This window comes from Oreochromis aureus, linkage group 2, assembly GCF_013358895.1.
Source record: "Oreochromis aureus strain Israel breed Guangdong linkage group 2, ZZ_aureus, whole genome shotgun sequence".
Lineage (NCBI taxonomy): Eukaryota > Metazoa > Chordata > Actinopteri > Cichliformes > Cichlidae > Oreochromis > Oreochromis aureus.
The window spans coordinates 11,561,781-11,575,560 of NC_052943.1; the positions used below are offsets into that span (position 1 = coordinate 11,561,781).

At 35.2% G+C, this 13,780-nt stretch overlaps 2 protein-coding genes across 3 annotated transcripts; both read right to left on the reverse strand.

Annotated features, from left to right (window-relative positions):
* Positions 1 to 242: 242 nt before the first annotated feature.
* LOC120432814 (T-cell surface antigen CD2-like) lies at positions 243 to 3,919 on the reverse strand. Of its 2 annotated transcripts, none has more exons than XM_039598031.1 (6): positions 3,717 to 3,919; positions 2,556 to 2,876; positions 2,008 to 2,265; positions 1,798 to 1,923; positions 1,556 to 1,663; positions 243 to 1,296 (listed from the first exon to the last, which is right to left on the reverse strand). In XM_039598031.1, the coding sequence occupies exons 1-6, from the start codon at positions 3,763 to 3,765 to the stop codon at positions 1,118 to 1,120; spliced, it is 1,041 nt and encodes a 346-aa protein (XP_039453965.1). In that variant the 5' UTR covers positions 3,766 to 3,919; the 3' UTR covers positions 243 to 1,117. The 2 variants fall into 2 exon arrangements, with proteins under 2 accessions (XP_039453965.1, XP_039453971.1); XM_039598037.1 differs by having other exon boundaries at positions 2,631 to 2,876; positions 3,717 to 3,918.
* A 3,694-nt stretch (positions 3,920 to 7,613) lies between these two features.
* Positions 7,614 to 13,040, reverse strand: LOC120433025. Its single transcript, XM_039598471.1, has 5 exons — positions 12,851 to 13,040; positions 10,042 to 10,130; positions 9,584 to 9,955; positions 8,003 to 8,138; positions 7,614 to 7,905 (listed from the first exon to the last, which is right to left on the reverse strand). Exons 2-5 carry the CDS (start codon positions 10,094 to 10,096, stop codon positions 7,854 to 7,856), a joined length of 615 nt encoding a protein of 204 aa, XP_039454405.1. The 5' UTR covers positions 10,097 to 10,130; positions 12,851 to 13,040; the 3' UTR covers positions 7,614 to 7,853.
* Positions 13,041 to 13,780: the final 740 nt, after the last annotated feature.

Genomic DNA, 13,780 nt, shown 5'->3' on the forward strand with positions numbered 1-13,780 from the left:
GTTGATGTCATTTTGAGGCTACAGGAGGAATTTGATCACAGATTTGCTGACTTCAAGACACACAGAGCCACCTTTCAAATTTTTGTGGACCCCTTCTCCTTTGATGTGCAAGATGCCCCTTCTGTGCTTCAAACGGAGCTCATTGAGCTGCAGTGCAACTCTGAACTCAAAGCGAAGTTCAGGGAGGTGAATGGAAAAGCAGACAAGCTTGGACAACTTTTGAGAGAATTGAGCCCTAGTTTCCCTCGGCTTTCCCGAATGTTCAAGCGGACCATGTGCCTTTTTGGTAGCACATACTTGTGCGAAAAGCTCTTCTCCACTTTGAACTTCAATAAGTCCAAGTACAGGTCCAGACTTACGGATGATCATCTTCAAGACATACTGAGGGTCTCAACTGCTTCCTCCCTCAGGCCAAATCTGGCTCGGCTATGCGAGAGGAAACGCTGCCAGGTCTCTAGCAGCAAGGAGTAAGAGAAGCCATGTTCAGAAGAACAGTTCATTTTCTACAGTGTTCCATTCATGTTCAGAAGAAGGTTATAGAACTGTTAATACAGACATTTGAATCTAAATACAGCAGATATAGAAGACTGAAAAAAACACATAAGTTCACTGACTAAAAATATCTTATTATTATTTTATTTATGTATTACAGATTGATTTATTTTCTTATTAATTCTTAATTTGTTTATTTATTTTTCATCTTATTTTGTGTTAAAAAAAATAATAAAGAGATTTGAGAAGATTGGAATTTTTTAATCATGCCTTTCTTGTGGAAAACCTAATGCGGCCCAGCCTGACCCAGACTCTGCCTCCAGCGGCCCCCAGCTAAATTGAGTTTGAGACCCCTGTATTAGAGTGTCTGCAGAATATAAAAGCAGAAAACACTCACAGTGTTTATGTAACATACTATCTGTAAATCAAGAGATCATAAAAGAATACATGTGTATCCCTCTGGTATAATACAGATGAAAGTAAAATAAATCAGTAAGTATTAGCTTTTTACATTTTTCTGATGGGAAATCACATTAAATAAAAGACCTTCAGACATTTTAACATCAGCTCTTCTCTCCATGGATCTTCTGTGATGCAGTCTGTGTAAAAGCACTGAACACTTAAATCACCTGAATTTATGGACGTTAACATACAAACAATCATCTCCTGTTGGTTCAGTCTGCCGAGGACGCTTTGAATACTTGACTTGGCCAAACTCTAGCTCCGCTCTTTTCTCCAGTTGTTTCGCCTGCCGTTTCACGACCCTGAGATCAGCAAAGATTTCTTCCTGGTCATTTTCTTCCTCTGCAGAGTAAGAAGGAGGGGTGGCTTTAAAAATAATCAATGAATGATTAACGGAATAGTTGCACTTTGTATGAAACTTCATTTTTGAGCTTTAGACTTTATGGTGGATTTTGTTAAGCTGTTGAGATTTTTTCTTTTTAAAGTTAACTGTGGCTGCTTAACAATATTTAAGTGACATATAACAGAAATATTGTATATTTATAAAAAAAAAAAAAAAAGCAATTTCAGAAAAGTGAGTAAGGGAAAAGAATTTTTGTACCTTTTGCTTTGCTGTTTTGCTTTTTCCGTTGAGCACAGATTGCTGTTCCAACCACAACTAAGAAAATTATAAGTGTTGAGAGAACACCACTGATCAGTGGCAAATTTCCTATTTCATAGAAAGAAGACATAACAAAACAACATGATTAAGTCAATAAACATGAAATGAAGAACGGAGAAAATGACATCAATGCATCTAGCTGTTTTTTCAGTTTCCACTGTGCCATGGGTCATTCCTCTTACCCACTGCAGTTTGTGTGGTTGTGGTAGGTTCACTTGTTGATTCAATGCACAGGGTGTTATTGGCTTCATACACCCACCCTGATACTTGTGTCCCATTGACTGAAGTGCAGTTGATGAAAATGAAGCCTATGAGCAAAAAAAAAGATAATTTCTCACAAATGTAAAAGTAATGTAATTGTCAAAGTTGTAACTATCACTTTTTTCACTCACCACAGGTAGATATCCTCTGTTCTTTGGAGACTTTACTAACGAGGTTTTCGACTGAGCAGACCAGATGTCCTGAGACGTGCTGTTTCAGAGTGATGATGTTAGTCTTAATATTTCCAGGAAGGAGCTCAGCATCTGTCAGTGTGCGTCCATCCAGAGTCCAGCTGTACTGAGGACTGTCCCCTCCCTCAGAGGAGCAGGACACCCTCATCTCTCCCTGGGACAGACACTCAGAGACCAGCAGGACAGAGGACACGGGAGCTGAGAGAAACACACACAGATGAGCTTAGATTTTACATCAGAATCTGTGGAGATAATGTGGAGATATATATCTTACCAAAACAATGTTAAATTGGTTGCTGTCATTTCCCAATAGGTGAAAAAATTTATCTTGACTAAACAACTGTAAAGTTTGCAGATCATTGCTTATACTCTCCCAATAGAGAACAGAGAATGCACAAACTATATGTATCTGAAATGTTGTGAGATATATAGATTACGAAAACAGTGTATAATTTGCATCTATTAATCACTTATTTTACAACATTTACCTTGAAAAAACAACCCTAAAGTCCGCTCGCCTGATGATCTTCCATTTGAATCAAAGGTTTGAAAGGTATAATTACCACTGTCTGTCCTGCTCAAGTTATTGATCCTAAATGTTCCATTACTAGGAAAAAAGACAGATCTATGTTTTATGGTATTAGAGAGAATCATTTTCTCTCTCACATATAGTATTTTTAATGAATTCTTTAACAGTTGGTATCTAGGTATTTCTGAGGTGCTGTCCATCAGCTGGATGTCCACAGTTCCTCCCAAAGCTCCATAACACTGAGCTCCATCCTGTCTGCCATCACAGTAAGTTCCCACACCTGCAAAGTTTGAAACATTAAAAAGAAAAACATTTGTGATTCTTTAGTTTCTGCCAAATAAGTCACAATAAAATTAATTAATAATATAATAATAATATAATAAATTAATATTTTCAGCAGACCCAAATTAATTGATGTGAAGACTTTTACCTATTAAAATGTTTTTGTTTTTTTTACCATGTTATTACTTAATACGAAATTGTTATTTTTGGATAATCCAGTGTTTTGATTAGCTGTGTATAAAATTATGAAATGTATCAAGTTATTTTTAATAACACTACTGCCATGAGTACACGAGCTCTGATTATTTCACTCTAAATAGGTAATTTTTCAAGGTGCAGGTAATAGAGTCTCAAGAGCACACAATTTTAATCGATAATATACTCTCAAAGTTACCACAGTAATGTTTCTAACATTACAAATAGGTGAAGAACAAAGAAAAACAGTTAAACAGATCCTCCACAGTACAATCTGTTGGCACTTAAAACAACACTGAAATCATGTCTATGGAAGACCATTATAGTGAGCATAGTTGCTACTCTCCCTTTTTTCCAGAGTCACTGATAATTAAAGTGGTGAAAAGGCAAAAAACAAACTAAAGCTCTGCTCAAATGTTCACAAATTAAAGCTGTAGCCAAAAAAGAAGTAAAGAAAAGAAATGCAAGAGCTTTTTTTTTTCTCAAGTATTAGTACAGGTCCTTTAACGCCCCTAAGGACAATGTCCAACTTTATGTACTGATTTTAAAAAATCGTATTGCTACAAAACACATTGGTGATAAACAACATATTATTAATTATCATTTTTATAAAATGCCACATGAAAAACCCAGAACAGCTTACCATGAGACACCCCCAGTAGAATCACCATAAATCCAACCACTGCTTTCATTGTTTGATGACATGCAGACAGCAGTTAATAGTCAGAAATGGCTCCTGATCAGCCTCTTTTAAAAAGCTCATCACATTAAAAACAGAAGCAAAACTAACATATTCATTACTTAGCAGAAATAAAAGGAACCTCACACAGCTTCCACAGACTTTTTTTTATCATTATTCATACTGTCATTGGACTATTTTCTACATCTGTAACAAAATAACACTATCCTTCCCGTGATGGCAGTAGACTAATAAAGTTTAGTTTAGTGCAGTTTAACAGCAGTCATGTTTGTATCTAATCTGAAGTGAATTCTTGTTATATCTTATTTTAGTTTCATTTTTAATTTGTTTTAGTATCTAATACATCATATTTACATCCACGAGGGAAGCAGACACTTTTGAACAGCTTTGAACATAAAAAAAGAATTAAGAATTGGTGTTTAGAATGATTGTTGGTTTGAGTGGTTGTTATTGTTGCCAAAATTAATTTCCAATGAGAGAAACATCTCATCGCTCATTTAAGTGACTTCTTCATTCTCAGCTGACTAAATGTTTCCTACCTTATAAATAGTACAGTTACATAGTGACCGAAATTACCACCATTGCCTAAGCCAAACGCCCAGTATCATGAGCACCGATCAACTGCCATGAGTACTATTCACGGAGAATCAGGAACTGCTGCAATCATCACAGTATTGTAAGAAGTGGCAGAGGTGTGGTCCCTGGGTCAGATGCAGGGGAGGAGTGGGGCAGTGAGCTCACTTTGCAATAATATCACTTACAGTTGAACATAGAATATCTAGGAGGAGAAATATCTTAAAAGGTAGCATCCTGTTACAGTAACATACACAAATTCAGTGAGCAGAGGCAGTCTACATGGCTAGGTGCTTGGTTTTATACATCTGTGGCAATGAAACTGAAAACATCTAAATTCAAAGATTAAGAGGTACATGAAGGATACATTATACAGATTATCATTGTTTGTAGTCTTCTAATTCAGAACAGGGAATGCACAAAATATATGTACCTGAAATTATGTACACTATATTATATAGATTACCAAAACAATGTTGCATTTACATCTATCAAAGGCTCCATTTCCCAACATTTACCTTGAAAAACACGCCTGGTATTCTTCCATCTGAATCAAAGGTTGGAAGGATATTTTTAGCACTGTCATTCCTGCTCAGGTTATTGATGCTAAATGTTCCATTACTGGGACAAAAGAGATACCTGTGTGCTATGCCATTAGAAATAACCTTATTATCTTTCACATTAATATTTTTGAAATAATTTTTCTAAGGTGCTGTTCATTAGCTAAACATCCAAAGTTCCTCCCAAAGCTCCGTAACACTGAGCTCCATTCTCCATTCACACTAATTTTCCACACCTGCAAATGAAAAAGTCAACAGAAGCAAAATTATATCAAATTTAAGTGGTTAGTCAATACCAGAAGGGCTGTGGCAGCATTTGCAAATGTTAACATAAAACAGAAATAGATTTTTTTATGTGGATATTGTTTGTCTGTTTCACTGAAGCTACAGCATGGCTGTGTTTACTTAATAAGGCATTAATATTTAAATTAAACCAAGCAACATTCAGAAAAAGTATTCAACACATTTTTAGCTGAATTTAGGTTTTTTCAAATGTATCTAATTGACTGTACTGATTCCTGTGGCTTCAAAACATATTAACATATACAAGTATTACGTATTAATGAAGGAACACATGAAAGTGTAGTAGCTCACGATGAGAGACTCCAAGAAACATCAACAACAGTCCAACTACAGCTTCCATTTCTCCTCACTGTTCAGCCTGTGCTGATCCAGTCAGCAACTTTTTCTCTTTTGAAGTTTCCTTTAACTGCATCTTCATGTTAAACATGCAGTTAAAGTAAGTATAGGATCAATTGTGGTGTCTTACACTGCAGCCCCAGTGTGTCCTGGTAGCGATCAGCCTGAAAGCAGAACGGTTGAAAATGTCGATGTCAGGTTATGATGAATTGGTTCTAGTTTTTGGTTCTAGTTTTTTACTTTTCATACGCTAAGAGGACAAAAGAAAGTGACATTGTTTTTAGTTCCCCTTTCAGCCTTCAAGAAAAAAAGAATCGGGGGGACGGACTGAGAATAATAGAGGAAACCATTTTTCATGTATACTACAAGAGGTTTTAAGACTAAATTTAACTCCTAAAATATCCACTTTTAGGAAAAAGTGTTCAATCACAGAAATATGTTTAGGTGACAAAATAAGTATGAGATCAATTATGGTTTTGTATTTTTAATCTCTAAACTCTCTCTAAAATAAAATAAATAAATAATAATAAAACACTTTAAACCTCTGCCAAACAGAAATGGTCAGATAAGCAGGTGTGCTGGGCACTAAGTGTTTACACACACTGTGTGCTACTGTTTCATTTCATATTTAAAATCTTTGATTAATGAAGAATATACACAAAATTACAAAATATGCTTTTGGCATGTAGCAATGTAATGTGAAAGAAATACAATTAAACAGATTCTCAACATTTCAGTCCAAAGCAAGCACAAATTTTTTTTCATGACAAAAAATCCCATAAAGTACCGTGATAGTATAAAGTGTTTACATGAGAAACGTACAGAACAAGAAGATTTTTTATTGAAACCAAAGAACAAAACTAAAGAACAGACCAACAGTCGCGTCTCAAATAATGAAAATACCTCATTGCCTTTTTTACTTTAGTTGCATATTGATTGAAGAATTTCTCTGTTATTTTATATATAATTTAATCATCTTTGCCTGTTGAAGTATTTCTGTCCAATGTATTGCCTATAGTAGGACATAAAAGGGCAAATTCAATGCCATGACATAATTAAAACTACAGCTACTGGACAAAATAACCTAAAAAGCTCCTGCCATCTCAGCCAAAGTAACTAGTGCTGACCCTTTACTGTTAAAGCATAAAAGTGTAAATGCTTGAATGCAATGCCTTTATGAACCAGCAGAGAGAAACCTCACACCTACCAATATGTTTGTCCAGAAGTTAAAAGTAATGTTGTTATATTGTTTGCATAGCAATAGGGTCTCTCTTCCTCATAGCATCATTTCTACTGCAAAATCATAACTAATGATTCTGTTTGACATATTTTTAAGTGCAGAAATACATGTTTCTGTTTTTGGCATACAGCATTTCCACAGATTCAATCATAGTCATATGAAGGTCCTCTTGTTTGACAGTAAGTTGAGTTATGTGCGCTGTATAAGAATTAGATTTTACCTACATTTTACCTTAAAAAACAGTGAACATATAAATATAACAATAAAGTTAAAGCTTTTTTAAAAATTGAATTATTAATCATAATTATTCATTAGCACCACTTACAAAGTGGTGAAATAAATTGGAGAAAGCTTTTGTGTCATGTCATAATTCACTCAGTCAACTTCATTAAAACAATGACAATGTTCTTCAGTTGCATGAGAAAATAGACGTGTGAAACAATGTAGAAGTTTGAGAATATTTTAGCAACACTGAGAGCTTCAGTTTCACCCTGAGGTCTCACCATATGAGGAGATATGTTCATTTTACACCGCTACTATATGAAGGAAGTGAAACGCAGACAATGGTCAACATACAAGCTGCAGGGACACGTGCAGCTTTCCCACAAAGAGTCCATCTTCATTTTATCCAGTCAGTGTCCCTAGAGTCAGATCCACACTGATGAATATGCAGCCCTATTAGTTATAATTAAAACAGTTATATTTATTTTCAAATTTTTTAAAGTTCATTCAAAGACACTAAAATGATAAAGCCAAAAAACACAAGGTTTGATATATCTTTTAATATATTTCTAACTACAGCAATAAATACCTACTAACTCACTGAAATAGACATTTCCCATTCATTTACAAAGTTTTTATTGTTATTTAAGGAATTTTGAATCAGGATAATATACATGACTGTATATTCTTATCTGGTCTCCAAAATATGATTACAAAGCTGCAAGCATAACATTTTTAAATTGTTTTTGATACAGTATGAAACTTCCACAGTCACCTCCTAACTGTTTTCATTTTCATTGATCCTCAGTTCAGTGTCCAGTGCTGATTATGAGGGAGGTCAGCTCACTAAAGCTCAGACTCACACTTAAGGTTTATATTCTCTGTTTCACACCTGAGGCTGTGAAAGAAAAAAAAACAGTTATAGCAAAACAAAGACTTTTACAATTACCCATCAAATGATGGTATTCACTGAAATTATGTAATCGTCTATCAACCTCTTTTGATCATGGGCCGCCTTGTTAGAAGTCTTCTTAAGATGCTTCAGTTCCCGATACACAACGCAGCACGACACTGCTATCAGGGGAGATCCCAGTGCAGCAAAGACTATCCTCAGGTAAGGAAAACTGTGTGCTGAGAGAAGAGAACACTGATAATTATGAGTACAGTACTTACAATTTATTCAAGTGTAATTTTTGGTAAGACTTGTTATTATTATGGTTAACTAACTCTAAATATATAAACACTTGGGCACAAACCCCACACACTGCCCTTAAACCTTGTTTCTGAAGGTGCAGGGTTGTGAGTTGATGTATTTTACGTCAATCTTTTTCTAAAACTAATCAAGTAACTTTAGTGACTAAACTAAATAAAGCGATGGTGAAAGAAAACTGGAACAATGGGGGAAAACACTCAAATGTGTAGCGTGGCCCTCCAGGTTCCTCCTCCACCCTGCCTGTCTACCCATGAGCTCAACAAACTTCTATAATATTTATAAATGCGTTAGACATTATTAACATTGTTTTAAAGTTACTATTACGTTATAACAACAGTTTAGATAATGTGATAAATTAAATATGTTAATTTTTTATGACATTATAATTTTTATTGAAAAAAAATTAACTTAAAAGTACTTGACTATGACTTTACTAACTTATGAACCAAGGTATGATGACGTATTACCTACATGTTTTTATTTGACTTTGACTACAATGAAAATTCAAAGTAAATGTAAAATATGTTGTCAACCCTGTTTGCAACATAGAAGATCCCAATATGAAACAGGTCATCATCTGACCTGACCCGGTTCCTGAACACATCACACCTTGTGATGAAAGCAAAACAAAGGCTCTTATTCCCCAGGAAGCTAAAACGGACTGGACTCTCTTCTCTGCCTCTTATGAACTTCTACAGACTGACAACAGAAAGTGTCCCCTGTCTTAGTATGACGGTGTGCTTTTAATAGTGTCTTCTTTGATCTTATATGTGTGTGTGTGTATATATATATATGTGTGTATGTGTGTATGTGTGTGGGGGGGGGTTATATGTATGTACAGCATATATATGTATATAGGGTGTGTATGTATAAAGGGTGAGCTAAGTGTCCCTTCTTTTCTGTGCCGAGAGCTACCAAACAAGATTCCGTTCACATAATGACAATAAAAGGATTCTTCTTCTTCTATTATAATGCATACATGTCACGGGTTAATATGGTCATTTAGTGCAGCTAAGAATATTCCGTCACCAAGTGGAAAGTTTCAGTGTGCCTTTAAAGTTTAGGTGGTAGTTACTGGGAAATAAAAGATGATTATATCATAAAAACCAATAGCAGCCCATGTGTGGCTAAATAACTAAAAATACCTCTACATAGACAAATACTATATCAGCATATACTCTGTTCTGTTCTGTTCACTGTACACTTGCATCTTTCTTTCCATGTGTTTTTTTTCCATTTCTGCTTCTATCATTTGTTGCACAAGTGATGTGTACTGTGTTTAACAGTTCTACTGCCACATGATGCTTACATGTCTGATTATCGTTATAATAACATCAACACTATTCAATAAAGAGTAACTTACATAACTTGCTTTCAACTTTGTCATTGCCTTTAACATCCAGGGTGAAATTAATGTTTTTCTCTCGGACTCCACCTGAATTAAAGACCTCAATGTTATATTGACCTGAATCATTCCTCCTCAGGTTTGTGATCTTGATTGTCCCATTCCTGATTAGAAACTGCAGTCTGTTGTTAAATTCTTTGTCTATTGTTATTGTTTCTTTCTTCAGATTGAACACAATTATATTCACGGTGGGAAGCATCTTCAAACATGTCACTTCACGGCCACTAGCATCAGTCATCACTTGGACATACACAGTTCCTTCAAGAAGAGGAGAGCATGGACATGTGCTCGTCCTGAGGTCACATGTAGTCTCATCAACTGGAATGAGAGCTGGAAAAAACACATTTAATAGAACATGAGGTGAAATTATTCACTACAAATGTGAATGTTTGGCTTCTTTATGAGGACAATCTTACCTTGAGTTCCTCCTGCTAATAGCACAATGATAAAAAACTGTTCCATGCTCTTCATTCACCCACACTGTGGTTTCAATCTTTCAAAGATTCTAGAAAATTATGTACAAATCTGGGTGTAAATCTGCTGCAAACCTGAGTCCTAACTGACAGGAAACAGTAAATGGGAGATGATATAGACAGGTTATTTTCACAACAGCAGGAAATAAACTGCGTGTCTGCGTGTTATAGAGGCCTGATTTCAAGAAATATCCATCAAATGCGAATAAACAATTTTCCCCTTGCTGTTGTAATTAAATACACAAAACTGAATCTAGACAATACACACTTTCAAATGTGTGTCAGGCACACACTATTTTTTCTGCACGTTTACTTTTGAGAAAAAACGTGCAACATCTGAAGTGATAAGTTAAGTCACAAATAGTCTAGACGTTCCTGTGGTGAGAGCTTTATTGCATAAGAGTCTTTACAGGATGTCCGTGACAGATGTCGTTTTATGTTTGTAGGTTTGCAGAGTTTGCTTTCTGAAAGGAAGGGAGCAAAATGATGTAGAAAGAATAAAATGTAAGCAACCTGTGAAAAAGCAGCTTATTAAAAGGATGCAAATCATTAGCACAACATCAAACATTGAGGCAATGCTGTCCAACAAACAAAGAAGCCTTTTATCTACCAAAAGAGGCTGAATTCAATATGAGAATTTCAGCTACACAACTCACAAGTATTTGGTTAGCAAGCACAAATTAAACTAGTGTAAATTTATATTTCCAGTGGTAAGTCACCTGTGGATAGAAAAATTGTGTAATAACATAAGAAGAGTTGAAATGTCACTGTGAATATAGTAAAATAAATAAACATATAAATAAATAAATAAACACGGCATGATTCTGCAATGGAAGCAAACATTACAAATCTTAACTTTCGTATTTAAGCTCAGTAAGAACAAAGAGTGATGGTGAACATGAATAAAAATAGAATCAAGAAAATCTGTGTTTCGTCAGGGAAAAGAAGGATGTAATTAGCTTACTTACATTTGAATAGATGCACATAGCAGCACAGGCTAAGACAGTAACATGTAAGTGCTCAGCTGGAAGTGAGAAAAGCTCATCTGTGAAAAAAAGACCCGTGTATGGGTACTTCCTGCATTACAGAGCAGAGATGGAACTGTATGTGTGGTCCAGGGCTTTTATAGACACTGAGGCTGCACTGACCTTTTTTTTTGAATACCTCTTCTTATTCTGCCCTAAAAATACAATCGACAGCTAGATCTATGAACACCAAGATGTATGAATGTACATGGACATACCCAGCTGGGTGGGCATCTCATAAGTTTTTACTCTGCCAGAATTTAATGCCACAAAATAACCAGTTCAACATATATTGAGGATAAAATTTTGATTTACATTTTGTAGGAGTTTCAGTATTCTATTCTATTCTATTCCATTCTATTCTATTCTATTCTATTCTATTCTATTCTATTCTATTCTTATATACAAACTTTAATAGGTTATTCATATGTTATTAAATAGAAACAGGCAGTTTTGCATTTTGCAGCGCTGTGTCCTGCTTATTACACAGAAACTACCACAGTTGTTTCCATGTAAAACTTTTTAAGTTTACTGAAATTTTTAGGTTTGCAAGTATCAGGCTTGTAATGTGCTCCTCTGTCTTATAGTGATTCCAATTTGGATTCAGGAGACAGACTCTATCTCTACTTTTAAAATTAGGCTTAAAACTTTCCTTTTTGCTAAAGCATATGATTAGGGCTGGATCATGTGACCCTGAATTCCAGCGGCTCCCCACAGACAGCCTTTTTTACCTGCACAAATGCCACCTGGCACAGCCCTGTCCACTGGACCAGATCCAGAGCACTCTTTGGTTTTTAAAACATACATGTCATGTAACAGTCTTTTGCATTTGATAATTTGTTGGGCTGTATGTCCAGATTTTGCTCTTTTGCACCCTCTGGTGGTGAACTATGGAGGGTACAGTTTTTGCAGTTTGGGTCTCCACCCAGCTACTTTTTTGCTAGCACACATGGTGTCTGCATGCTGCAGCTCGTGGTTAGCGCCACACATGGAGAGGAGAACTCTTACTATTTCATCAGAATACTGATTGTTGTCTTAGAATTCTCATGTTATTCTTGGAATCTTGACAAATAGAATTCACACTTTTACATCAGAATTCTGGATTTCATCCCGGATTCTATCCCGGTTCTTAGAAATCTGAACTTTACTTAAGAATTCTCACTTTCTTCTTAGAACTTTGCCTCTTAGAATTCTCACTGAGTAATAGAGGCTCAAGAACACAACCATTATGTACTCCCATGTTATCCCAGCAATATGTTCACCATAGAAATACAGTCAAACAGATCCTCCACAGTTGAATCCAAAGCAAACGCTGTAAGATCTGTTGGCCATTAGGACTAAAACACTGAAATCAAGTCTATAGAAGACACATTAGACAGAGCAAAAATGCTATTTTTTTAACCTCAAGGTAGTTTGTATGGAGGGTTTTTATATAAAAAGAATAGAGAACAAGAACACAACTCAGTCTCAGTACTTTACCACTAATAATAAAAAATGTAAAAAGAAAAAATGTGAAGTAACATAAACTGCAGATGTAGCCAGTAGATTCTTACATGAATTTATTAAAAGAAATGAAATAAATAAAGAACAAGTATTTGAGCTTCTTTAACATCCCAGAGAACAATGTGAGAATTTATGCATTTTTGCTTAAGTATTACTTGAAAGCACATTGCTGATATATAGCATATTATTATGATTAAAATGAGATTTAAAAAAAAACAGTTTACCATGAGACACTCCCAGTAGAATCACCATCAATCCAAGCACAACTTCCATGTCTCCTCCTTGTTCAGTGTGCGCTGACAAAGTCAGCATACTTTATTAAATGGCATGTACATCAAGGAGTTAACAGTCACAATTGGCTTCCGATAAACCTCTAAGACAGTTCTTTCCGTATATGTGGAAAGCTGAAAAGGAACATCAGCACGTTCATTACTTGGTAGAAATAAAAGGAACTCGAGCAGACTTTTTACTTATTGCTCACACTTTGACTAAACTATTTTTAGATCTGTAACAAGTTAACACTATCTTGCCCATCACTTAGTGTCTACTAATACAGCACTCCCCTTACTGTAATTCAACTCTTCATATCTCATCTTAAATGGGAAAATAAATATTTAATGGTCCACAGTATTAAATGGAGCAGATCATCTATGAGCACAACTGACTGAGCAGTATCAGGATTAGATAATAGGTCATTACCCTCTAAAGTCAGAACTATGAAAATATTTTTTAAATTCATATTTTTTTAATCTATTTCCATTTATGACTTTTAAATTAATGATATTTACGGCATGCCATATCTTTTTTTTCTATTTATTGCTTACAGTATGTGTCTGATTTAATACATCAGGTTATTTGGGGGAAAAAGTCATCCTTATAATATCGTGGTCTCAAAACCCATGTACCAAATATTATACACACGGCCTTAAAAGGACAAATTCCATGCTGTGACATAAGTAAAACTACAGTTGCTAGAAGACTCATCTCCGGTCAAGAGTTCATCCAAATTTACATGCAACACCTCCATAAACCAGTAGAGGGAAACCTCACACCTACCCATATGTACAGGTCCAGATCATTAATTTAATTTTAATGTTTACGCAACAATAAATGCTCCCTTCTTCTTACCTTGTTGAATTAATTGTATTTCTGGT

Bases quoted from the DNA above. Each gene is read 5' to 3' on its own strand.
- LOC120432814 (XM_039598031.1), bottom strand. From the start codon at position 3,765: ATGAAAGCAGTGGTTGGATTTATGGTGATTCTACTGGGGGTGTCTCAT. The intron at 1,664-1,797 runs GTAAGAGGAATG...TCTATGAAATAG, and splicing joins AACCACACAAACTGCAGTGG to GAAATTTGCCACTGATCAGT. The intron at 1,297-1,555 runs GTACAAAAATTC...CTTACTCTGCAG, and splicing joins GCAAAACAGCAAAGCAAAAG to AGGAAGAAAATGACCAGGAA.
- LOC120433025 (XM_039598471.1), bottom strand. From the start codon at position 10,096: ATGAAGAGCATGGAACAGTTTTTTATCATTGTGCTATTAGCAGGAGGA. The intron at 8,139-9,583 runs GTAAGTTACTCT...CTCTTCTCTCAG, and splicing joins CAAAGTTGAAAGCAAGTTAT to CACACAGTTTTCCTTACCTG. The intron at 7,906-8,002 runs GTTGATAGACGA...TTTCTTTCACAG, and splicing joins GCGGCCCATGATCAAAAGAG to CCTCAGGTGTGAAACAGAGA.